This window comes from Zalophus californianus, chromosome 5, assembly GCF_009762305.2.
Source record: "Zalophus californianus isolate mZalCal1 chromosome 5, mZalCal1.pri.v2, whole genome shotgun sequence".
NCBI classification, from domain to species: Eukaryota; Metazoa; Chordata; class Mammalia; order Carnivora; family Otariidae; genus Zalophus; species Zalophus californianus.
The window spans coordinates 24,942,081-24,968,847 of record NC_045599.1 but is presented as its reverse complement, the minus strand read 5'-3'; the positions used below and the strand labels follow the sequence as shown (position 1 = coordinate 24,968,847).

At 37.0% G+C, this 26,767-nt stretch overlaps 1 protein-coding gene across 6 annotated transcripts in view; it reads right to left on the bottom strand.

Annotated features, from left to right (window-relative positions):
- The window catches only part of CDC42SE2 (CDC42 small effector 2), a 114,778-nt gene that overhangs the window by 33,652 nt on the left and 54,359 nt on the right, over positions 1-26,767 (bottom strand). For all 6 annotated transcript variants that reach the window (XM_027605346.2, XM_027605344.2, XM_027605345.2 and 3 more), the window contains one exon: positions 4,050-4,397. In XM_027605346.2, coding sequence (XP_027461147.1) covers positions 4,050-4,103 — 54 coding nt within the window. In that variant the 5' untranslated portion in view covers positions 4,104-4,397. The remainder of the gene's footprint in view (positions 1-4,049; positions 4,398-26,767) is intronic.

The following is a 26,767-nucleotide window of genomic DNA, read 5'->3' as shown; positions in this document are numbered from 1 at the left end:
AAAATGCAGCAATATTGGGGCACCTGGGTGGCTCAGTTGGTTGAACATCTGACTCTTAGTTTTGGCTCAGGTCATAATCTCAGGGTTGTGAGATGGAGCCCTGTGTTGGGCTCTGTGCTCAGCAGGGAGTCTGCTTGGGATTCTATCTCCCTTTCCCTCTGCCCCTCCCCTGCTCTCTCTCTCTCTCTCTCTCACACACACACACACACACACACATATATATATACACACGCGCACGTGCTCTCTCATGTGCTTTCTCTAAAATAAAGCAATCGATCTTTAAAAAAAAAATAAAATAAAATACAATACTGACTTCTGGTTTCCGGTGTGGCACATAAGGACTTTGTAGTTTCATGGGAACATCCACACACAAGAAAAAAGCTGAACTAACTGAAAACCACCAACTCTTCTCAGATCCATTAGAGAACTGAGATCACAGAGAGAACCACTGCTCCCAAAACCAGATAGATAAAGAAAATCACAACTTATCGGAGCAGAAACCCAAGATGAGAAACTTCCAGGTATCCAGGACCAGTGTAGGAAAATGTAAACTGTATCTGATGAACTAGTAGAAGAGGAATGTATAGGAGTTTGAGAGTTAAAAACCGCAGGGGGGCCCAGTCTTAGTTTTACCTCCAAGAACTCCACCATATTCTCAAATGAAGATCAGAGTAACACCTCCTTGTGCTTTGGCAAAGAAAAAGGAAAAACAGACATTTTTCAGTAAGGCAGGGTATTCTGTTCTTCTCAACAAAGCCACCCTTGGGGTGCCTGGGTGGCTCAGTCAGTTAAGCGTCTGCCTTCAGCTCAGGTCACCATCCCATGGTCCTGGGATCGAGTTCCGCCTCGGGCTCCCTTCCGGGCAGGGACCCTACTTCTCCCTCTCCTGCCACTCCCCCTGCTTGTGCTCTAACAAATAAATAAAATCTTTAAAAAAAACAAAACAAAAAAAGCCAACCCTCAAGACACACTCTTTTACCAGAGCTAATAGGCTGGGGTTTTACCATAAACTAACCAACTCCAGGGAAGGGAAATATCCAATCACCAGCCAGCCTAGCCTTCCATATAGAGAAAGAGAAATACCCAATTCTAGTCCCTTCTAAGGTTTTTGCTTCAACCAGGGAGTTCAAAACAAAACACTAAAAAGCACTTCCGGGAGTAACAGCCCGGGGGCTTAAGCTCACTAGAAAACTGAAACCTAACCACAACAGTACATAATGCTTCTCCCCCCACACCTTATCAACACCACATCAATATGCTTCTATAGCAGAGAACAGAACTGAAAGGAGGAGACATCTCAGACCTTAGTTAAGAAGTCTCCAAGTAAACCCAAAGAAAACAAGGCACAAAAACAAGGACACCAGCGGAAATTTTATCCTGACACCTACAGCTTCAGTAAACATAGCCCAACACTGAGACAGATAAACATAAAACCTCATGCTAAAGGCCTGTTTACCTTAGTTCCTTTACTCAGTGTTACCATACGTCTTTTAACAAAATATTACAAGGCATACTAAAACAATATGGCAATAGAATTTAAAAATTCCCTAATTTAAAAACTGGTGAAAATTTAATCCTTGGTAGTATCATTGATAACAAATTACACACGATAACTTAAATGTACAGGTAAACAAACATTCACTAAAGTATAAACTCATATTATGCTTTAATCAGAACCTTTCCCATTTCCTTTCTCCCTTTCTCACACATCACTGGCACTATTCAACATTATGCTGGAGATCTTAGTCAATGCATAAGATACCAGGATAAGACATTCACTCATCAGAAAAAGACTAAAAAAAAAAAAACCTGTCACCATACAAAGGTATTTTGAAAATATAAACTGTTCAGTAAGATGTCTGGTTAAAAGATTAGTGGATAAATATTAATTTCCTATATACTAATAAAATTTTATTAGGAAATGTAATTGAAGAACAGAATTTGATTCACAACAGTAAGAAAAAAACCTAAAATATTTAGAACCAATCTAATAAGAAATGTGCATAATTTTAATGATGAAATTTTTAAGCTTTACTAAAAGAATATGAAAAAAACTATATAAATGAAAACATATGCCATGTTTCTCAAAGGGAGTGTTCAGAATTCTGAAGACATCAAATCTCAATTACACTCTACATACAATGCAATCATAAACACTATAGTATTAAAAATACGCATTATGAAATACTTCATATAAAGAAAAAAGATAAAGAGAAAAATCTGATAAGGGACCACGGAAGAACAAACCAGCTCACAAAACAAGACATTACCAATACAGTTGAAAAAAGATCTATGAAAGAGATTTCCTCTATGATATAGCAAAAATTTACTTAGTAACTACAGCAATTGAAACAGTATGCTGGAGGCACCGGTGTAAACACATGCACGAAAAAAATAAAAGACTTCAGGAATGGACCCTTCAATAGAAGAAAACATGGCATACAGTAAAAGTGACATTCCAAATCACTAATAAAAAGATTATTTAATAAACTGTAGGTAGCTGATTAGCATGAAAGAACAGACCCCTATCTCACACCACACAGAACAATCTTCCCTATTTCATGGACCAAAGAGCCAAATGTAAAAAACAAAATTATAAAAGTTGTAAAAGGGGAAATGGCAAAGTAAGTAGCACAAGGATTCTGCATCCCACCACAACAAATGCATTGGCAGAATCTGTCTGATAGAACTATTTTAGAACTCTGGAGTCTGTTGAAGGTTTGCAACCTCCAGGGGAAGACTCAGAAGATAAACTACATTTAATTTCAGTCAATTTCAGCTCTTACTACCGTAGCAGCTACCCATCCCCAACTCCTAGCTGTTTCCTAGAGCAGCTTACACACATCTTGTGGAGCCAGGATGGGCAAAAATGAACCCCTCCTTCAATTATCTGTGCTTCTCATCATCAAGGAGCAAAGAGGTGGGCAGTCTTTGCACTTCCCCCTCTAGTTCGGTCACTTGTAGGGGATTTAAAAGCCAGCATCCTTTCTCCTCTCCCTCCAGTGCTCTTCATTTTTCACTTTTTCCCCTTCTGGGAGCCAAACATGAAAGACTAGTACTTTCAAAAAAACACTGCATACTTGAGGAAAATTACAAAGTGACTGCACATGCCCAGGAAAAGGCTCAAAAAAGATCTGAGAAGACTTCAAGATTACACCTCAATCTTCCATTTATGTTCTTACAAATGTAAATGAAACAATATAAATTCACTCATTGGGCCAGCCAGCCAGCCAGCTAACCAACTGGCACGTAAAGCTGCATGCTCCAAGATAATAGATTTGATCCTGAAAATACAAAGTAAATCTGGTTAGAGCCCCTAAAGAACTAAAAATGTGGTGGAGAGACTGTAGAAGTTATTTACCATAAAGAAGTTCTAGGCTATAATAGAAAAATAAAGTAATGAGCCAGTGGGAATACACATGAGGTAATCGCTAAGTCAGGAAAAAGCTGACGATTATACAGAAGTGACATTTGATCTGGGCATCTTAAAAGATGAACAAAAAATTGACTTGGAGGACAAGATTTGGGAAGAGGCAACAATGTGAGTGCACCAGTTAGAAGCACAAAGGTAGGGCACGCACCAAATGTTACCTAAGACCGATTACTACCTATAGAACTTGGAGCAAAAACTCTATCTATTCCAGCTGAACAATAAGGGAAATGGTATCTACCTCAGATGCTTGCTGAGAGGAAAAAAAAGTGGTAAGTCAAGAAGGATGTGAGCAGTCTGGCTGCCACATCTTCTACCCACTGACTTTCAAGGCTGACTCCACTGTTTTACCTCAAGTCAGGGTGTCAACCCCTCACTGTTCCTCTAGAAGCCATCTACTTGGTAGAGGAGACAACCACCTCAGCCAGGCACAGTTCTTGACACTCAGTATTTACTCAAAAAAGTTTTTTTTTTTTTTTTTTAACCAGATGTTCAGAGTTCCATGAACTCCTTTCTGACACTCCTGAGATCTGCTAGGGTCCTGACTCCCAGCTTGAGAACCAGCGGTGTGTTTAACAAGCACCCCACCCAATCCGTACACATATTACTTCATACTTACAGGCTGAGGCTGTTCTGCAATACAGCAGTTGAAACACAACCAGAATTCACTCATGCTTATAGTCCACGGTATAAATGAGCACCAGTGAAGTTTTCAAATCTTAGCTCGGGAAGCTTCAAAAGCAAGCTCCTCTGATATGCTGAATGTCCAATGATGCCAAAAAAAAATAATAATTTTATTACTTCTCTGTATTTTTGTTCCTGAAAGTCAAGTATCTTATACAGTCGATTTAATGAAGAAAGTCAATCTGTTTTCCTTTCTTTGCTTCTCGTTCTACAGATACTCGTTTCTCAACCACCAGGAAGGTATAAAAATTGTTGTCTTGACTCAGGGCGTCTAACAGGTAGTCTAAAAGGAAGAAAAATAGAAGAAAACAAGTTATTTTACTTAGCCTTAGATGCTTTTATTTTTTTAAATCTGTGACAAAATTAAAATTATTTCCCCAAAAAGCATTAAAAAAAATTAAAATTTTAATACACTGATATTCAACAGAATTTTCTGAACACTTTGTCAGGTATCAGGAATATGGCAGTGAAATAAGAAATCCCTGCCTTCATAGAGTATCCTACTTTATGACTATAAAACTCAGAATTATTCTAATAAGTTTATTTTTTTTAAATCACTAAGTAGAACAGTATGATAGCCATACAAAAGTCTGAAATTCCAAGAAGAAATACTGATCATTTTCATACAGGTTTCCTCACCTGAACCTCTATTCTCAAAGACAACCCAGGAAGTAACTGGTAGAGCAATCAACTCTTCTTAGACAATTAAGCAGCTGTAACTCATCAATAACCATCAATAAAACTAGCAGCTTCTCCAATGAAGTTGAAATTGAACATGAAAGATGGACAGGGTCTAATTTTGGCTTCATTTTGTGAATTAAGACATTAGATTCCTGCCACCACCATCACCAGAATCAGTGTCAGTAAAAATAGTTTTTTATATCTCACCGGTAGCTAACCAACTGAGTCATTCAGAATCCATGTCAGGCTATTTTCTATGTGGAGCTGGGCAAAGAGCGAACCTATCCTTTCTTCGTGGCTGCCAAGCTGTTGACTTTAAGAAAGGCCTTTGCCAAGTAAATTCCAAACTTCATGTAGATAACTGTTCTGAGATAATAATGCTGACAAGCACAGACAAGAGAGAGGAGGAAGTCTAGAGGACATGAATCTCTGCTTCCACTCATCCCTAAGACCAGTATGACCTATGCACCTGAGCTTTGGTTTTTGTGAGGCTGTGTTTCTCTCTTTTTAGCCTGAAGCCACAGTGAAGTGGATTTCTATCACCTGCAGCCTAGTACAACCATCAAGTAAAGATGTCCATTAGACCTCTGGATGTGCAGTTCTGAAGCCAAGGAAAAGACCTGGAATTACCAGCAGATCATTAATGAAGCCATGAATCCTAAATTCTTTTTTCTTTTTAAGATTTATTTATTTTAGAGAGAGAGAGAAAGCAGGCGAGAGGGGAGAGGGAGAAAGAGAAACCCAAGCTCACCGACACTCAACCAACTGAGCCATCCAAGTGCTCCTGAATCCTAATTTCTAAGGAAAGCTGCATCATGAAAAGCCAAGAGGGTCTAATAGAGAACTCTAATAGGATCATTTAACTATGGGTAGAGGAGGAAAAGTCTACCAAGAATATTTGTCTATTACCACAGAGAGAGAGAGAGAGGAGGAAAACCAGTTACTGTGGTGTCACTGGGGCCTGTTTCAAAGACGAAGTTGGTAACGGTTTTAACTGCTGATGAGATAGCCAAGACAGAGAACTGTCCATCAGAATGGGCAGAAATACTTGGTGGTCCCGGTTACATCTGTTTCACTGAAGTAGTGCGGGCAGAAATCAGATTAGAGAGAGTTGAGAAGTGAGTGAAGGGAAAGAAGCAGAGTCAACAAATGTAGGAAATATTTCCCAGAAAAGACATGGTAGGGTGGCAGATACAGTGAAGAAAAGAGCCATCCCAGAAATGAAAAGACCAAAGATGCATTAATGAGATTACTCAGAGTGTATTAACATTTCTGTCCCAAGTAATCAAACATACCACATATTTATCAATCTCTGAAAAAGATATAGCATTTATAAGCTATCCCAACTATAAATCAGTAAAAGACAGCTACATTACAAGATCACACACCCTGAACATTAAGTGAAATAACATTCCTCCCTTTTGTGTTCTCCAAAGCCATGACTGGAAACCTGGTAAGACACGAATTACAGTCATCTTTATATTTGTGGATGAAAATCTTCAGTAAAGATAAATGCATATACGTTTAATGTCACAAACGTGGGACTCTGATTCTACTGATTCCACGGGACAAGTCCCCTAACATACTACAGGAAAAAGGACAGGTTAAGATTTAAGCCTATGTTCAAGGAGGAAGATCAGAAGGAAGAAAATTTACATTCTTGCCATAGTTAAAATTCAGAACCTGGAAGATTTATTTTCAAGCAGGGATGAACATTCCTCATCTCACCCAAACTTCCAAAACAAAGAAGTTGCAGTGTTGTACTGACTTTGTCCAGTGAACTAGATAAATACTGTGAAGGTTCAGAAGCTCTTACTTCCTTCTCAGGAAGAATCTAAGAGGAAAGGGTTAAATTCACAATAACAGGAACATTATTTAGAACATTATTTAGTGTTGCATTTAGGAAGTTTAATTCCACCCTGACCAAAGACCTCAGGCATTAAGAAGTCATTGTGCCAGTTGTAAAATAAGTAAGTCATTAAGATGAAAAAGACACAACATAGGGAATACAGTCAATAATACAGTAATAACTTTGTGTGGTAACACACTGTAACTACACTTCTCTCCTGATGAGCATTTCATAATGTATATAATTGCCAAATCACTATGCTGCAAGCCAGAAACTACTATGTCAACTATACTTCATTACAAATAAAAAAAATTTCTTAATGGAAAAAAAGACGTCATTGTGAAATGAAGTCTCTTTTAACCAATTCTATCTATGAAAACAAATATACCTTTGTTTAAAACTGAAAATTCTTTATGCTCATCACTGTTGCAACACAGACATGGAAAAACTTCAAATCTATTGGATTTGGAAATTTGATGTTGAAAAAATCTATGGTTTAATTTATTCTATTTTCTTTTTTTTTAAGATTTTATTTATTTATTTTGAGAGAGAATGAGAGCGAGAAAGCATGAGAGGGGGGAGGGTCAGAGGGAGAAGCAGACTCCCTGCTGAGCAGGGAGCCCGATGTGGGACCTGATCCTAGGACTCCAGGATCATGACCTGAGCCGAAGGCAGACACTTAATCAACTGAGCCACCCAGGCGCCCAATTTATTCTATTTTCTTATCTACATATAAAGTCAGGCAAATTTCTTTTTTATTTGGAAATTGTTTTCCAGAAACCATCTTCAAATATTAATTTTGGATTGGGAGGTGTAGTTTTTTTTTATTTTATTTATTTGAGAGAGAGAGAGGATGAGCACAGAGGGAGAGTGACAGTGAGAAGCAGACTCCCCACTGTGCAGAGCCTGATGTGGGACTCGATCCCAGGACCCTAAGATCATGACCTTAGCCAACGGCAGACACCTGACCAACTGAGCGACCCAGCTACCCGTTTCTTCTTTTTTTAACTTGTGTTCTTTCTGTTTAATACTTAAAATTAATAAAAAGCTTCCTAATATACAATCCATAATACTTTACCACCTTTCCTTGTTCCAAATTCAGACCTCCTTCCCATTTAGAGTAAAGCTATTCATTAATTTGTGAATTTTAAAATATACAATTTCACACTCACATGTACCTTGGAAAATGACATTCACAAGACTTCCTCCTCCCTCGTGTTTAGTTGAAGAGTGATTTTTAAAAGTGCAATAATTTTTGCCTCATTTTTGGAAATAAGACAGGATATACAGCTTAAGTTATTTCCACCTAGATAATCGTGAAATGCACTTTCAAACCAAGCAGGTGTTTGCAACTCCACAGCTCTATATTTGTTAAGTAAATATATGAATCTAAAAATGTCTCAAACACGCCTTGGAATGTCATGCAAATACATTTCCATCTTCTTCCTTTTCTAAACAAACTTCCTGTCACAATTATTTTTCAAAAGTGCATACTTAAAACATTTATATATGAACACCTGGAGAGAAGTATTAAATTCATCACAAAACAATTTCACTAGTAATATATAAACTATAGTTACTTTCATTTCTTGAGCTGACAGTTGCTTAAAACATTTCCATTTTGAAAACCTTATACTTTTAAAATCTTAAGACAATAAAAGGAGTGTCACTTTGCAACAACATCAACATCTAAATTTGGCTTTAAACACAGCTCAGCACATTCCACACATATATAAGGGGTCAGACTGGTCTACAGCACCAGACGGTATTTCACAAATGCACAGGTTCACAAGACAAAATTTTAGAAAAGCTTAAAGTGAATTATCTGGCCATTTTGTGACTGGCAGTCTCCTTGAATTAAAAGCTCAGTCTCCTGGCTTTCAGAGAGACTGGCATGAGTTAAAAAAAATTGTAGTAGTACTCTCCACCATCAGCTTCCTCTCCTTACATTCTGCACTTAGATAGCTTTTCATCTCTCCAGAGTAATTGAGAAATAGAAATGCTGGATCTTACTCTAGGTTTAATTTTAACTTTGTAAGAAACTGTTCACCCGTTTTCCAAATCCGTTTTACCATTCTGCACTTGTGCCAGCAATGTAGGAGAGTTCCCGTTGTTCTACAACTGTCAGTCTTTTCAGTGTTGGTCATTCTAGTGGGTATGAAGTAGTATCTTGCTGAGGTTTTAATTTGCACTTTGATGATAACTAATGATAGTCTTTCCTTTAGTTTGTTTGGCAATTCATCTATCTTCTTTGGTTACATATGTTGAGATCTTTTGCTCACTTTTTAATTTAGTTGTCTTATTCAACTGTGCTCTTTACATATTCTAGATCAAGTCCATTGTTCAAAATAAGTACTGGGAATATCTTTTCCTAGGCATTCTTTTTTTAAACAACATCTTTTGGGGCACCTGGGTAGCTCAGTGGGTTAGGCATCTGCCTTCAGCCCAGGTCATGATCTCAGAGTCCTGGATGGAGCCCCACATGGGCTCCCTGCTCAGATGTGAGTCTGCTTCTTCCTCTGCCCCTCCCCCTGCTCATGCGTGCTCTCTAATAAATGAAATCTTTAAAAAAAAAATCTTTCAAATAGTTTGTTTTTTGATAGTCTGGTTTATCGATTTTATCTTTTATAAGTTATGCTTTTTGTGGACTGTCTAGGTTCTTCACATTTCCATATACATTTAGATTCAGTTTGTGTCAGTTTCTACAAAAAAGCCTCCCGCACTTCTGATTGGGATTGCATTTATACTAACAACTACATAATGGATAATTACATTTGAACAATATTGAGTATTCTAATTAATTAACATGACATACCCAATAATTTGTAGTTTTCAGTGTACAGGCTTTACATGTGTTTTCTTCACCAGTTTTTTTTTTTTTAAGATTTTATTTATTTGAGAGAGAGTGCACGCACGAGTGGAGGGAGAGGCATAGGGAGAGGGACTAGCAGACTCCCTGGTGACGTGGGGCTCAATCCCAAGACCCCAGGATCATGACCTTGGCCAAAGGCAGATGCTTAACCAATTGAGCCACCCAGAACATTAATCACTGATATTTTATTCGTTAGGTAACATCTTCACAGTCTACTCAGGCTTTTCCCCCCTCACATCTTCTTTTTCCCCTCTTAATTAAAACTCAAGTATTTAACATACATTATGTTTGGGGATATAAGAGAGTTCTTTTTTTTTCTTTTGGCTCAAATGTGCAAGAGTTTGCAATAACAACATAGAGGAAAGCAATGTTCATGAACACCACTCTCTCAAGCTCTACTCCCCGTATTTCTTCTCCCTCTTGTATGAGAATGACTGTCATGCCTTCCTTCCCTCTCCTTAATAATCTTTCTCCTTTTCCTTTCCTGCTACTTTTCTTCTTTTTGCTTTTCGTTTTCTCTCTCCCCCTTTTTCCTTTTTCCCATTTCCATTGTATTATTCCCTCTCCTTAAATACTTCTTTAGCGGCCAAATTAGAAGTAACAATTATGTGATACATAGCCTCTCAATGTATTAGGTGATAGACTGAAATATCTATTATCACTCTGAACTTTTCTCCTGAGTTCAGGCAGACATTTATATACATCTACAAATGAACATCTCATTTAGTCTCCTACTTACCTGAAACCTGGTATTTGAAACATAGAATTCATTGCCCTTTCCCCCATATCTGGTTTTATGTTAACTTTCTTGGTGGGTGGTACCACCACACACTGTTTACCAAGGAACACACATTTGAATTCTATCCTACTACTGGCAGTTCTCTGAATAAAACCATACTTGCACAATGCTTTCTTACATCTAAACAAATCTTTACTGTTATTCAAAATAATACAAGCACATAGATTTTTAAAATTCAAGTAATAAAAAGTTATCAAAAATGGCAAATCTCAAAAAAAAAAAGATAAATCTCTAACCTATCCCTCTTCATCTGTTGGTTGTAGTAATTTCTAACTTACCAACATGTTTCCTTCTGGTACTTATAATTATAAATAAGATGCTTATGCTACTTCTTAAATTGTCGATTTGTAAATAATTTAAACTGACTTTCTGTTAAAATAGATTGATAGGTTTTTTTTACATCACCTCCTATCTTCAAACTCCGTCACCATCACCATTACCACTAGATTATAATTTTTCATTGAATCAATATTCAATGTTTCTGTTATTATAATTGCTACTACTGAAATAAGTAACGTATTAGAATCAGCTATCCCTTCTTGAATCATCTTTTCTTTTCCCTGAGGTTAATAAGTGCTGAGCTTTTTTATTTGCGTAGTTTTTCTATGTACCTATATCAGAACTGTAAAATATTTTAATTAGAGCTGCAAAAGACCTGTAATTTCCAAATACCTAACCATATGTGTAGACATACTGATTAAAAAAAAAATTTTTTTTTTTGGTTTTGTTTTGTTTCTTCACAACACCTGGCCTCCTGCTTTTTTTTTTTTAAAGATTTTATTTATTTGAGAGAGAGAGAGAGAGAGAGAGAAACAGCATGAGAGGGGAGAAGGTCAGAGGGAGAAGCAGGCTCCCCGCTGAGCCAGGAGCCTGATGTGGGACTCGATCCCAGGACTCCGGGATCATGACCTGAGCCGAAGGCAGTTGCTTAACCAACTGAGCCACCCAGGCGCCCTCCTGCTTCAATTCTAACTAGCTGCTCTCTAGGCATGTTCCCTCAGTTCCTTTCTGATTTCTAATCATTACATGTTTTTTTCTTCATCCTCCTCAGCTTATTTTGCAAAATCACATACTCCAGTAGCTTTTTCCATGTGAAAATAGTTGATTTACTTATACCTTCCAAGTCCAGTAGCTTCTGAAGAAAGGGTACATAGGAAGGAAAATGTTTTAAATCCCTGCATTTGACATTTGATTGAGTACAGAGTATCAAGTTAAAGATCTTTTCCCTCAGGATTTTAGAGGCACTGTTTCATGACCTTCTACCTTCCAGAGTTGCTGCTAAGAAGGCTGGTGTCATTCTAATTTGCTTTCTAGGTGAAAAATTTTCCCTTCTCTCAAAGGCTTAAAGATTTTCTCTTACTCAGAATTCTCAAATTTCACAGAGACATAACTTGGTTTTGTCCCTTTTCACTCAGTGTGCCAGGGACTGAATGAGCTCCTTCAAAAAGGAGAATGTGGTGTCCCTGAGGTCGGAAAAATGTTAAGTACCTATACCAGGGCTGTGTGAATTAGACAAAATACTTAGACTTGGCACATGGAAGTACAGAATGATGATGATAATCAATGGTTATCGACATTTACCAATTTCTTTGATAACCACTGTTCCTTGTTTTTCAATCCTTCCTTTAAAGATGAATTTCCATCTTCATAAAGTACATACTTTTAAGAGTTTTTTCAATAATACATGCTGTTAATGATTACCTGCAAGTGGTAAGCTTCTAGTTGTTTCTCTAAAACAGTGAGGGTTTTTTAATTTCAATTTTTGAAACAATTTACTTATAAAAGAATTGCCAAAACAGAAATCTCTCATCTAACCTTTTATTCAGATACACTGTTATTTCTATACTGTGCCCTTATTCTTGCATGAGAGCTTAACAAGAATTGCCAAAACAGAAATCTCCCATCTAACGTTTATTTAGATACACTGTTAACATGATTTCTATATTGTGCCCTTATTCTTGCATGAGAGCTTAACAGCTAAGTATGAAATTCTTGGTTAACAGTGTTTTTCCTTCAGTCCTCTGCAGATATTATTCTGACCTCTACTGTTGCTGATGAGAAGTTCACTGTTAATCTGATTTTTGGTCCTCTGAACGTACACTTTTGTTTTTTTCTCTATGGATACTTTAAAGATTGTCTTTCCATTTGACTCCAATTTCATAGAATCCCTAGCTTTAGATACATTTCTATTTGGGTTCTTTCAACTGTTTCTCAACTGCTATTTAATTTTCACTATTAATATTTTCCCCAATTATTGACTTTTAATTAAATAATCAAATTTTCCATTTTAACAAATTCTATGTGGTTCTTTTGCAAATTCACTTGCTTCAATCTCTTAATCTTTTAAACTTGGACACTTTAACTAGACTCATTTTATAGTGTTTTTCTTTTTTTTTTTTTTAAAGATTTTATTTATTTATTCATGAAAGACAGAGAGAGAGAGAGAGAGAGGCAGAGGGAGAAGCAGGCTCCCAAGGAGCAGGGAGCCCAACGCGGGACTCGATCCCAGGACCCGGGGATCATGACCTGAGCCGAAGGCAGACGCTCAACCATCTGAGCCACCCAGGCACCCCCTTATAGTGTTTTTCTGATTATTCTGTTAAATCAATCCTAGTCTTCTAATTAGCCTTCTTGTGTTGTCTGCTAACTCTCCCTCATGTTGGACCACTTCCTTGTAATTACATTATGAGCTCATCTTCACTGGGAGGTTGTTTTTCCTGTGAAAGTCTAGTACTCCTTGGTTGAGGAAGAATCCCTACAAAGCAGTTGCATTTCCTAATACTTAGATACCCACAATGTGAAGTTCACAAAATCAAGTTTTAATTCCTTCACTCACAATTCTCATACCACATGGATGCCACACATTCATACTGCACATTTCTGTGGAAGTGCAAGCTTGGAAAGATAATATGATATAGTGTTGAAACTTAAGACTCTGAAACTAGACAGCTTAAGTTCATTTTTTTTTAAAGATTTTATTTATTTGTTTGCAAGAGAGATTGAGAGAACGAGTGGGGGAGCTGCAGAGGGAGAAGCAGACTCCCTGCAAAGCAGGGAGCCCGACATGGGACTCTATCCCAGGACCCTGGGATCATGACCTGAGCCGAAGGCAGACGCTTAACCGACTAAGCCACCCAAGTGCCCTAGAGAGCTTAAGTTCAAATCCTGGATTCCTCCACCTACTAGCTGTCTGATCTTGGGCAAGATACTTAACTTGTGTGTGTGTCTCAGTTTTCTGTTCTATAAAATGGAGTTTACAATTTTATCTACCTCAAAGGTTTATGTGAGGGTTAGATAAGTAAAGTTAAGTTGCTAAGTACAGAGGGTGGCAAATGAGTTTAAATAAACAAATAAATTGTATTGTTTTTACTGTGTTACCATCATCATCATCATTACTACATCATCATTTTTCTCTCCACCCAGAGAACTGAGCAGAGATAAACTTCCTTGATGCTTACCCAGGCAGGTGGACAAAAGTATTTCTAGTCAATCTCCCTTCTTAGATGGAGTAGCACACACACAGAAATGCATGAGTCTATTTATTATCACTTATATTTAACAGGGAAAATGAAGGAGGACCAGTAATAAGGTAAAGAAAAACAAAGCTTACTTATGCCAATTAAATTAATCCCTTTGATAGCAATGACATATTTTCCACAAAAGCAAATTTAAATGTATTATTTGTATGTCTATGTCATACAATAAGATCAACAATAAAAGGATATTCAGTATATACTTTAAGTAATTCTAACTTCACCTACTGGTTATTAATTATTTAAAAACACATTCATATAATAAATTGTATTTAGTCAGGTTTTCTCTTCTTGGTATAAAAGGCCTTGGTATCAGAGATTTAAACTTTCAGAAGGGAATGCTTGTTCAGTACCTAGTTACTGCCTGAACTGGCTGCCAAATCTGTTTTGCAAAAGCAAGGCTGAAGGAAGGTAATTAAAAGGCTTGAAGAATGAGAAGTATGTGTAATTCAGGCTTCTTAGGCAGGCATGGACTCTCCTATCAATCCCCTGAGGAGGTAAAGTCAAATGAGCACAAACTGCTGTCATTTATCTGGGTGCAGAACTATAGGTAAGGCAGAGGCCAGGCTTCGATACCGTGTTCCAGATTCATCCCAGGGAGAAAAGATCACTGTGATTTATGTTTGATTCCTACTTGCTTTGTGATAATTGCCTGAGGACTTTTTGTTAACTTGGTATTTTCCCTAAATAAATGAGGTATTCTCAGCTGTCTTTAACTGGGACAAACTTTTACAAGATTAATTTGCTATGACAAGAGAACTCTGTCACACTCAGAGAGCTCTCTTAGCTGTTCTAAATTTCTCCACCCCAACCCCGCCATAAAAATTAACATCAAATTGTATTATCAAAGTGATTAACATCATATCTGGCACAAGGTAAGGGCTGACTCAGGTTATTAAGTTATCAAAGTTTCCTCTCAAGTCAAACATCAAACAGTATCAACAGGAGGTCTAACACCAGACATAGTACATCCTGTAAGTTTAAAATGGTTCAAAGATTTTGTTAAAGGGAACAGTAATATCTACAGAAAAAAAATTTTTTAAATTATGTACGTACATACTATCTTTTAAGTTCCAGATGGAAGTTATAAGCACAAACAAAAAAGCTGTACACATCACATTTTACTTATCTATTTCACATCATTTGTAAGTTAAAGATCAACAATGACAACACCTGCAAAAAAAAGCATGGTCGCTGCCAAAGACCAACCAGACTACAATTTATTTACAGCTCTCAAACTAATTATTATTATTTTTTCAACAGTTACTTAGGTCTATACGGTCATCACTGAGGCTGAATAGGTTTTCCTCTTTTTAGGGTAGACAGGGAGGAGAAAAGGAAGCTAGTGTAGAAAAAGATGCCTTATATGAAGTTATACAGAGGTGGAGTAGGAAGCCAGGAAAATTTAAAAGATTTTAAAAATTATACATTAGCTTTATAACAAAGAAAAACAATAAAGATATATAAAATTCAATACAAATAAAAACCACAGGAATCCCTACAAAATAAATAATGCATAATTACTGTTTCTGGTACCAAGAAGATAAAATTTACACACAAAGGTGATCTTTCTCACCCTTACCAAAGGGAATTTTTTTTTTAATCTACAGTTCTACACAGGTTTTTAAAAAAATTCTAGAAAATATCATACTGAAATCCTTCGCTAATTTTACAGAGGAAATGAGAAGAAACAAAATTAAGTCAATGCCATCAACTGCAAATCGGAACATGGTATCTTAACCTGTGTTCTCAGGAACACAGAAAAGCAATACAATATGCTGCCTGTAGTCAGAATGAGTCTGTATTTTTCCAAAAGTCACTAAACTCTTTAGTAAAATATATTATAGGCAGATTAAAGATTAATTTCATTAAAACTTAATGTCTCTGGCATACTAAAATAATAGAAAAATTCAAGCTGTCAAAGGAGAAAACCTGCTGTTATCTTTAAAAAGCTCTTCTTATGAATACCCTAAGTGCATTTATGTAGTAACTTTTAAAACATGATGAAATAACATTCCCAAAAGTTAAAGGACATTCCCAAAAATTAATCTACTATTCTCTTTCCTTACCCACAAGTGAACTTTACAAGAATAAGGTATATGTTTTACTAAAATCAAGAAAAATTAAGTTAGAATTCACATGAAATGATAAAAATGTATCTATGTGAGATTCTAGTCAGTGGTTAAAAGCTATTGTCCTTTTTGGTTGCTTAAAGAAAATATTATAAAGAAAAAATACTTCTCTATCACCTTTTATCTTCTAAATCCAGAATGAAATTTAATCTATTTCTATAAATAGTGTTGATACTTTACATGTAAAAATATAAAAAATATTTTAGAATAAATTATCTTACAGTATGATAATCTCAAAGATAACGGTCAAACAAGTTCAATTTGAATATAACACAAAGAATACTTAAACACAAAGAAAGTATAAAATACCTGTAATGTCATATTATCAGTGAAGTCTTCCATTGCTTTATTAAACTTTAAGTGTAATTTATCAGTGAGGAAATTAAAAAGTATACCCACATTTAGCATCTTTTAAATGTATTTCTTTACTCCAATCACATAATTAATAACCTTTTAATACCACCTCTTAACTGGATAACAGAAACAAACTTCAGAAGGTGGGATCAAGAAAGTGTAATAGGAAGATCCTGAGCTCATCTTCTCTCAGGGAAACACCAAAATCCACAAATACATATTTAACAACTATCTTTTACAATTAACTCAAGACTAGCAGAATGGATCATAAAAAAAAAAGGCCATACTGAGAGGGGAGAAGAGGCAGACAGGCAGTTTAGTAAGGACCCACACCCCAGGCCTAGTGACCCACAGCAGGAATATCACAAGTGTAGAAGCCATCCCTGAAGAGCGAGGGTCTGAGCCCCACATGGTCTCCACAGGCCAGGGGTCCTGCACTGGAAAGACAGGCAGCTACAATGTCTGGCTTTGAAAACCAATGGGGCTTACATCCACGAGAGCCAAGGGCGGCAGGAAAACAAGACTCTGCTCTTAAAAGCCATGCTTCATCTCAATGGCTCAGAGTCCCAACACAGACGCAGCTGTGCCTAGGTTACACACGAAGGAAATCCACTGACGGATTTTAGTAAAAGAGGGGTAGCAATCTGTTGGCATGTTCTCTGGGGAGCAAAGTGCTTGTGCGTGTCCCTTTTCTTACCCTCCTCCACCTAGCTGGCCTGTGAACGCCATTTCTGATATTCTCCATCCACTGCGGTAGCACCACTGACCCTGCTCCAACACTGTCCTATGTATTCGCCTCACCAAACACACCCACACAACTTGGGAGTCCTTCCCAGACAGCACCTCTCTCACACCCACCACAATTGGCAAGTGGCCTTGGCTGGCCCTGAGCCCCTCCTGAACACCCTGCGCTGGGGGACCAGTCCCACATACTAGAACTCCCATAACAAACACAACCATACCTCATAGCAAGCTGCCCAAAAGACCAGCAAACCCCAGCTGCTGCAGCATGGCCTCCTAGCCAGCCACGCTGTGGGCCAACTATATGTATCAGTGCACCTACAGCAGTCATGATTGGACCTCTCAGCCAGATAAGACGTAGGACCGCCTTGTTTACCATCGTGCATGTAGCAGTTAGTGGCTAGACCTAAAGAGACAGACAGACCAAGGGAAAGTCCTGCACACCAGCAAGTCCACATCAATCATGACCCATCCACAACACAAGGGTAAATGCAAACCACACAGGGAACATTCCTGGAGCACATGACTCAGGTGACCAGGGGAATTTATGCTACAGGGCCCCACAGAAGTCTTCTGCATGAAGACACTCCTTAATGACCAGGAGATGTACCTAACCTACCTACCTAACAGAAACAAGCAGAAACTAAAGCAAATGAGGAGGCAGGGGGAGTATGTTCCAAATGAAAGAACAAGACAGAACCTCAGAAAACGAACAGAAAATGAAACAGGGATAAGCAATCTACCAGATAAACAGTTGAAAGTAACCAAAGATGCTAACCAAACTCAAGAAAAGAATGAACACAGTAAAAACTTAGTCATGAAGTCCCGGGATCGAGTCCTGCATCGGGCTCCCTGCTCAGCGGGGAGTCTGCTTCTCCCTCTGACCCTCCTCACTCTCATGTGCTGTCTCTCTCATTCTCTCTCTTTCAAATAAATAAATAAATAAATCTTTAAAAAAAAAAAAACTTAGTCATGAAAAATACTTGGAAAAAAAAATCAAAGCTGAAGAATACAATAACTAAAATGTAAAATACACTAGAGGAATCAATACCAGATTGAATGATGCAGAACAGCAGATCAGCAATCTGGGAGACAGCACAGTGGTAACACCCAATGAAAAGAGCAAAAAGATGGGCACCTGGATGGCTCATTCAGTTAAGCATCTGTCTTCAGCTCAGGTCATGATTCCAGGGTTCTTTGATAGAGCCCCGTGTCAGGCTTCCTGCTCAGGGGGAGTCAGCTTCTCCCTTTCCCTTTGACCCTCCCCCCACTCTGGCTCTCTCTCTCTTCTCTCTCACAAATAATTTTTTTTTGTAAATCTTTAAAAAAAGAAAAGAAAGAAAAAATTAATTCAAAAAATGAAGATACTAAGAAAAAAAAGGGGGGGTGCCTGGGTGGCTCAGATGGTTAAGCATCTGCCTTCAGCTCAGGTCATGATCCCAGGGTCTTGGGATTGAGTCCTGCATCGGGCTCCCTGCTCCTTAGGGAGCCTGCTTCTCCCTCTGCCTCTTTCTCTCTCATGAATAAATAAATAAAATCTTAAAAAAAAAAAATGAAGATACTTTAAGGCACCACTAGGACATCAAGCATACTAATGTTCACATTATAGAAGTCCAAAGAGGAGCAAAGAGAAAGGGACAGAAAACCTATTTTTAGAAAATAGCTGAAAACCAGGAAGGAACAGGACATCCAAGTCTGAGAAGCAAAGAGTCCCAAAGAACATACACTCAAAGACACCCACACCAAGACACACTGTAATCAAATTCTGAGCAGTTAAAGAATCTTAAAAGCATCAAGAGAAAACAAAAACAAAAATAAAAAACTAGCTACATACAAGGGAAGCCCCGTAAGACTGTAAACTGATTTTTCAGCAGAAACTTCACAAGCCAGAACAGAGAAGCACAAATATTCAAAGTGTTGAAAGGAAAAAACTTAAAATCAAGAATACACTACACACCTAGGTGGCTCAATCGGTTAGGTGTCTGACTCCTGATTTCAATTCAGATCATGATCTTAGGGTCCTGAGACTGAGCCCTGCATCAAGCTCCACGCTCACCAGGCAGTCTGCTTGAGGATTCTCTCCCTCTGCCCTCCCCCCACTGGTGTTCGTGCATGAGCTCTCTCTCTCAAATAAATAAAGCTAAAAAAAGAAAAAAAAGTCTGCCTCAAAGACAAAATCTGAACAGACCCATTACTATTAAGAGGACAATCAGTAATGAAATAACTCCCAACAAACAAAAGTCCAGGACAAGAGAGCTTCACAGTTGAATTATATGAAACATTTAAACAAGAGTTAATACCTATCCTTCTCAAACTATTCCAAAAAACTAAAAAAGAAACAATACTCCAAATTCATTCTATAAGGCCAGCATTACCCTGATACCAAAATGAGAAAAAAACACCATAGAACAAAATTACAGCCCAATATTCCCAATTAACACTGATGTAAAAATCCTCAACAGAACATCAATGAACCAAATTCTATGATACACTGGAAGATCACACACTGATCAAGTGGGATTTATTCCAGGGATTCAAGGATGGTTCAATATCTTCAAATCCATCAACATGATAAACCACATAAACAAAAAGGATAAAAATCATGTCATTATCTAAACAGATGCAGAAAAAATGTTTGAAAATTCAACCATTTATGATAAAAATTATCAACAAAGTGGACACAGAAAGAACATACCTGAACTTAATAAAGGACATATATGACAAACCCACAATTAACATCACACTCAAGGGTAAAAAAGCTGAAAGCTTCTCCTCTAAAATCAGAAACAAGACAAAGGTGCCCGCTCTCACTACTTTTATTAACACAGTGCTGGAAATCTTAGCCATAGCAATCAGATGAGAAAATCAATCAATAAACCAATGGCATCCAAATAAAAAAAGAGGGCGCCCAGGTGGCTCAGATGGTTAAACATCTGCCTTCGGCTCAGGTCATGATCCCAGGGTCCTGGGATCGAGTCCCGCATCAGGCTCCCTGCTCCTTGGGAGCCTGCTTCTCCCTCTGCCTCTCTCTCTCTCTCTCTCTCTCTGTCTCTCATGAATAAATAAATAAAATCTTCAAATAAAAAAAGAAGTAAAACTGTCACTACTGGCACATGACATATTATATACAGAAAACCCTAAAGATTCTACCAAAAAAATTATTAGAAATAATAAATTCAATAAAGTTGCAGGTTACAAGATTAATGTACACAATTCTGTTGCATTTCTATACACTAATATTGAACTATCAAAGAAATTAAGAAAACAATCCCATTTATAATCACATCAAAAAGAATACCTAGGAATAAATTTAACCAAGGAGTTGTAAAAAGACCTGTACTCTGAAAACTGTAAGACAAAGACAAAAGAAACTGAAGAAGACATAAATGGAAAGCTATTCTGTGCTCATGGGTAGCATAAATTAAAACTGTTAAAATGTCTATACTACCCAAAGAAATAGATTCAATGTAATCCATATCAAAATATCAATGGCATTTTTTCACAGAACTAGAACAAAGAATCTTGAAATTTTTATGGAATGACAAAAGAACCCCATTAGCCAAAGCAGTGTGGAGAAAGAACAAAGCTGGATGTATCATGATCCCTGACTTCAAACTATACTACAGAGCTATAGAAATCAAAACAGTATGGTACTAACACAAAAGGACACACAGATCAATGGAAGGTAATAGAGTCCTGCAATAAACCCACACAGATAAAAAGTAAATTAATTTTCAACAAGGGAGGCAAGAATGTACAATGGGAAAAACACAGTCTCTTGAATAAGTGGCATTGGGGAAATGGACAATTACAAAGAAAACAATGAAAGTGAAACAGTTTCCTTTTTCTTTTTTAATATTTTTACTTTTTTTTTTTTAACTCAGTAATCTCCATACCCAATGCAGGGCTCAAACCCACAACCCTGAGATTGAGAGCCACATGCTACATTAACTGAGCTAGCCAGCCACCCCAGAAAGTGGACCACTTTCTTATACCATATACAAAAATAGTATCAAAATGGATTAACGACTTAAAAGACTAGAAACCATAAAATTCCTGGAAGAAAACACAGGCAGTAAGCTCTTGGACATCAGTCTGAACAATATTTTTCTGGATCTGCCTCACCAGGCAAGGGCAACTAAAGCAAAAATAAACAGGACTACCTCAAACTAAAAAGCTCTTATACAGCAAAGGAAACCGTAACATAGCAAAGGGCAACCTACTGAATAAGATCCTTGCAAAAGATATATCCAACAGGGGTTTAATATTATAAATACAGAAAGAACTCATACAACTCAGTATCCAAAAAAATCTATTAAAAATAGACAGATGATCCGAAGAGGTATTTCTCCAAAGTAGACAGATGGCCAACAGGCACATGAACAGATGCTCAATATCATTAACCATCAGCAAACTGAAAATCAAAACCACAATGAGACCTCACCTCACACCTCTTAGAATGGCTAGTATCAATAACACAAGAAATAAGTTTTGGCCAAGATGTGCAAGAAAAGATGTGGAAGGGAACCCTGAGGTGCTGTTGGTGGGAATACAAAATGGTGCAGCCACTATGAAAACAGCATAATGATTTCCTTAAAAAAATTGGAAATACAACTACCGCACAATCCATCATGTCCATCAAAATATGAAAGGATAATGAACTGTACGCAGACACATACAAAAATATTAGCCATAAAAAAGCATGAAATCTTTGCATTTGCAAAAACATGGATGAACCTAGACAAAAATCCTTGAAGAGTAAGTCAGACTGAAAAGGACAATACCCTATGACTTCACTTTTATATAGAATCAAAATAAAAACAGACTCAGATAGAGAACAATCTGGTGTTTGCTAGAGGGGAGAGGAGTAAGGAAATAGGTAAAATAAGGGAAGGGGATTAAAAGGCACAAACAATAGGTATACAATGTACAGCATCGGAAATACAGTTACTAATATGTAGCAACTCTGTAGGTGACACATGGTAGCTAAATTTATCTCTGTGATCAGTTCCGAATGTATATAAAATGTTGAATCACTATGTAGTACCTAAGAAACTAATACAATATGGTGCGCTAACTGCACTTCAATTTTAAAAAAAAATCAGCTGTTCTCTCTTTCTCAAATGAATAAAATCTTTTAAAAAATCAGCGCATATATATATATTTTTTAAGATTTTTTATTTATTCATTTGAGAGAGAGAGAGAGAGAGCAAGCAAGAGCATGAGCAGGGGGAGGGGCAGAGGGAGAAACAGGCTCCCTGATAAGCAGGGAGCCCGATGCGGGGCTCAATTCCAGGACCTGAGATCATGACCTGAGCCGAAGGCAGATGCTTAACCGACTGAGCCACCCAGGCGCCCCTCAGCATATATTTTTGAATATAAGATTTCACTATACGAGTATGTATATATGTAGGTATGTATACATGCATTTATTCTGACATATTTTTATTTTGCATACTTTAATTTCAGAACAAAAACAAACAGAAAAACCCACAGTATGCATCCAAACCCCTTGGCAGATATTCTTGAGCAATAACCATGTGACTATAAAACTGAATGAAGTGAAGTTTTAATGAAAACTCATTAAAACTGGAGTCGGGACACCAGAAGGGGGAGCTCTCCTACCCTACTACTCATAGTCACTCGCATTCCCTCGGAGAATTTCTCCTTGTCCAGCAACAAGCTCAGCCAATACGAAAATATATACCTGAACCAATGAGAAACCATCACCACCCTCAACTCTAGCTTTCCTCCAGTGTATTTTCCCTCCCATCTTTCTCCTTTTCTCAATAAAGTCATGTTCCTCTTTTCTCATCTCTGGACTTGCCTATGGTTTGCCATAGCTTGCATTTTCCATTAATCCTGAATAAACTCATTTTGAGGGTAAAATCATAGGCTGTTTTACTTTTAAAGTTGGCAGAAGATAATAGTACTTGAGGGATATTAGTACTATGTGAAATATTAGTACTATAAAGTCACAATAAGAAACCATAAAGAAGAATAAAGTGGAAATAAGGAGTAGGGGAAAAAAAAAAAGACATCCAGATAAGAGAAGTTCCAGAAAGAGGGAAAAACATTTCAAGAGAAAAGCAAACATGTCAAGAAATGAGGATAAATTTTTCCAGAATTAAAGATAAAAAAAGTCAAGATTTAAAAGCCCAAAGAGCCAAATAAGATTTAAGGAAAAAACTCATTCCTAGAAAAATTAAGATTATGTAAATTGGTAGTACATTTAGAAAATATCAAAATTTTTACAGGTAATGTGTATGATTTCTGAAAATCCAAAAGTAATCGAGAGTAATCCAGAAAAAAAAGCAAAATACATGCACAAAAATGTTTTATTACAATACTTAATGACAGGAGGGAAAACCCCAGACACAATCTAAATGTTGGTAATAATTAAATTACGGTTTAAGGACAAATTCTACAGCCACTGTCATAGTGTTGAGAGAAAAGAATATGTTTGCAAATTTTATTATTTGAGGGCACCTCAAGATTCCAGTAACAGCAAGAAATTTACATTAAAACTACTGTGAGCATTTATTTCTGAAATTACTACAACTTAAAAATTTGTTTTTAAAAATGTGATGAACTTGGTAGATTGTGCTTTCAATACTTGACCAAGAATGGGCCAGCAACAATTACTTTTTAGATATACTGCACAGAAATATTAGCTTCCCAAAGTCTGTAGGGTATTTTTATACTAAAGGGCAATATAATGCAGCTACTCTTATTGAGTAAGCAGCTTATGACAGCTTTTTAACTTATTAAATAATAAAATATAGTAAGGAAAATTTCAACATCCACTATGCCAAAGAAAGGCCTGGTGTTATTTCTACTAAGTGCTTTATATTTTTATCAGTTTTCATTAGCTCAGCTCCACATGAGACCATTGCCTGCCTTGATTTCTGGAATTCTGCCCCAATTCTTTTCTCCTAGTCTGTGTTGCCAGGGTTGCAGCTGCACAACCAATTCTTATTAAAATGTAAGTCTTTGAAATGCACGTCTATGGAAAGGGATATAAAGGATTTCATTATCTTTTCTCAAAACTAACAGTGAGCATTAAACCCCCACCCTTCCCAAGCCATACTACCACTCAGCACCCTTCTTTACCAACTCACACACCAAATACAGTAAATCCAACTGCTCAGTTTACTTAAATGAAGTCATAAACTGCACAGCAGTGAAACTTAAAGTCTAGCAAAAATTATTTTTAAATGACTTCTAATACTTACAATATAATTGTAGGTTATAGCTAGATATTCACACAATGATGCATTACTTTTAAATACTAAATACTTCTAAATACTTCTAAATAAATACTATAAAGAAATAAATAATAAATACACTACTAAATACTTCTAAAGAATAAATACTTGCAGGATAGAATAGGCAATTCTGTGATGATAATGTCAGAGTAATAAGTTCAGAAACTTCAAGTCAGGAAAAGAAAACTGCAATTAATTTACTTAAAATGGAAAATATTCTACCAGGTGTTAATTTTGTTTCGAGTCCCACATTGGGCTCCCTGCTCAGCGGGGGGGGGGGGGGGGGGGGGGGGGGAGGAGTCTGCCTCTCTCCTCTGCCCCTCTCCCAGCTGTGCTCTCTCTCGCTCACTCTCTCTCTCAAATAATGCCCCTAAAGTTTTCTTGGATAAGGAGAAAAAAAAATTGAAAAACAATTTATACCCATTTTCCATTTTTCACTAGGATCTCGTGTACGTTTTTCCTCCGGATAAAATCCTTCAACACTGCTTGGCTTGCTCTTAAAGACAATTTATGACTGGATTCATCTTGTGAGAAGAGGTAACACAAAACTGTCAAGACTGTAAAGGTAAAACTTTTCAATTAAAAGTAAACGGGCAGGGGCGCCTGGGTGGCTCAGTCGTTAAGCGTCTGCCTTCAGCTCAGGTCATGGTCCCAGGGTCCTGGGATCAAGCCCCGCATCGGGCTCCCTGCTCCACGGGAAGCCTGCTTCTCCCTCTTCCACTCTCCCTGCTGTGTTCCCTCTCTCGCTGTGTCTCTGTCAAATAAATAAATAAAAATCTTTAAAAAAAAAAAAAAAAGTAAACGGGCAGCTGGTGGCTCAGTCGGTTGAGTCGGCCTTCAGCTCAGGTCATGATCCTAGGGTCCTGGGATCAAGTCCCACATCAGGCTCCCTGCTCAGCGGGGAGTCGCTCTTCCCTCTGCCTCTGCCCTTCCCCTGGCTTGTGCTCGCTCTCAAATAAATAAAATCTCTTTAAAAAAACAAATAAAAGTAAACAGAGGTCAAATACAATGTTGCAAAGTGAAAATGACAGAGTTTTTTATTAAATCATAGTGTTTTTAATGCTGGTATACAGCTGCAATTCTCATAACATGTAGAACCCTAGAATCTCAACTATAAGTAAAAATAAAGTTGGCAAAATTCTTTTGGGTTAAATATAGGCTAGACTGTTCCTAGGTCATTCAATCATGGTTAAATAGAAGGAAAAACAGGGACGGCATAGTAAAGGTACTACTCCTTTAAGATCTGATTATACAAACACACCTCAAGTTAACAACAAAGCATTCTGAGAAAAAAAGTTCTAAAAAGTAACTCTTTGTTGCATTTTAGGCAATCAAACTGAAGTCATTAGGTTAAATGTACCTGGTAAAGTTTTTTAAATATACAAGAAATATATGATTATAATGCTTGTTAAAAGCATGTATTGAGATCACCTTACATCCATTATGATGGCTAATAACGAAGAAAAAAAAAAGAAAGAATAGGAAAAAAAAAACACTAAGTATTGGTGAGAATGTGAATAAATCGGAACTCTTGTGTGTTGTTAGTAAAATTAAAACGGTGCAACTCCTATGGTAAACAATATGACGATTCCTCAAAAACTGAAAAATAATGCCACGAAATCAATCTTACTTTTGGGTTATCTATTTAAAAGAACTGAAAGCAGAGTCTCCAAGAATATTTACATGCTCCTGTTCAAAGCAGTACTACTTACAATAGCCAAAAGGTGGAAGCAAGCCAAATGTCCATCAGCCAATGAATACATAAACAAAATGTGATATATACATATAATGGAATAATTTTCAGTCTTAAAAAGGCAGGAAATTCTGTCACATGCTACATGGATGAAATCTGAAGACATTATGTTAACTGAAATAAGCCAGTCACAAAGAGACAAATACCATATGATTCCACTTATATGAGTAATTCTACTTACATCTGAAGTACTCAAGTTCATAGAAACATAAAGGAAAATGAAGGTACACCAGAGGCTGGCAAGAGGAAGTAAAAAGAAGTTTTTGTTTAATGGGTATTAGAGTTTCATTTTTGCTAGGTGAAAAAATTATGAATATCTGTTCACAACAATGTGAATATATTACTATACTTTTAAAAATGCTTAAGATGGTAATTTTTATGTTATGTGATTTATACTACAATAAAAAAAACTTTCTAATGTAATTGGAAGTGGGTCTCACCCTTAGAGATTCTGAGTTGATAAAGATGAAAATTAGGATAAATATGTTTTGTTTCTCAGTACTACATATTAATGTCTGTGTGTGTTTCTTTTTGGTGAGATAAGTAGTACACCAATATATTAGCATGGTGTGAAACTCAAAAGATGGAAGAGTAAATCGTGAATAATAAATCTTCTCAGCATTACCCCTAGCCATCCAGTTCTCCTCCACCCCCTGGTATTAGCATCTTGT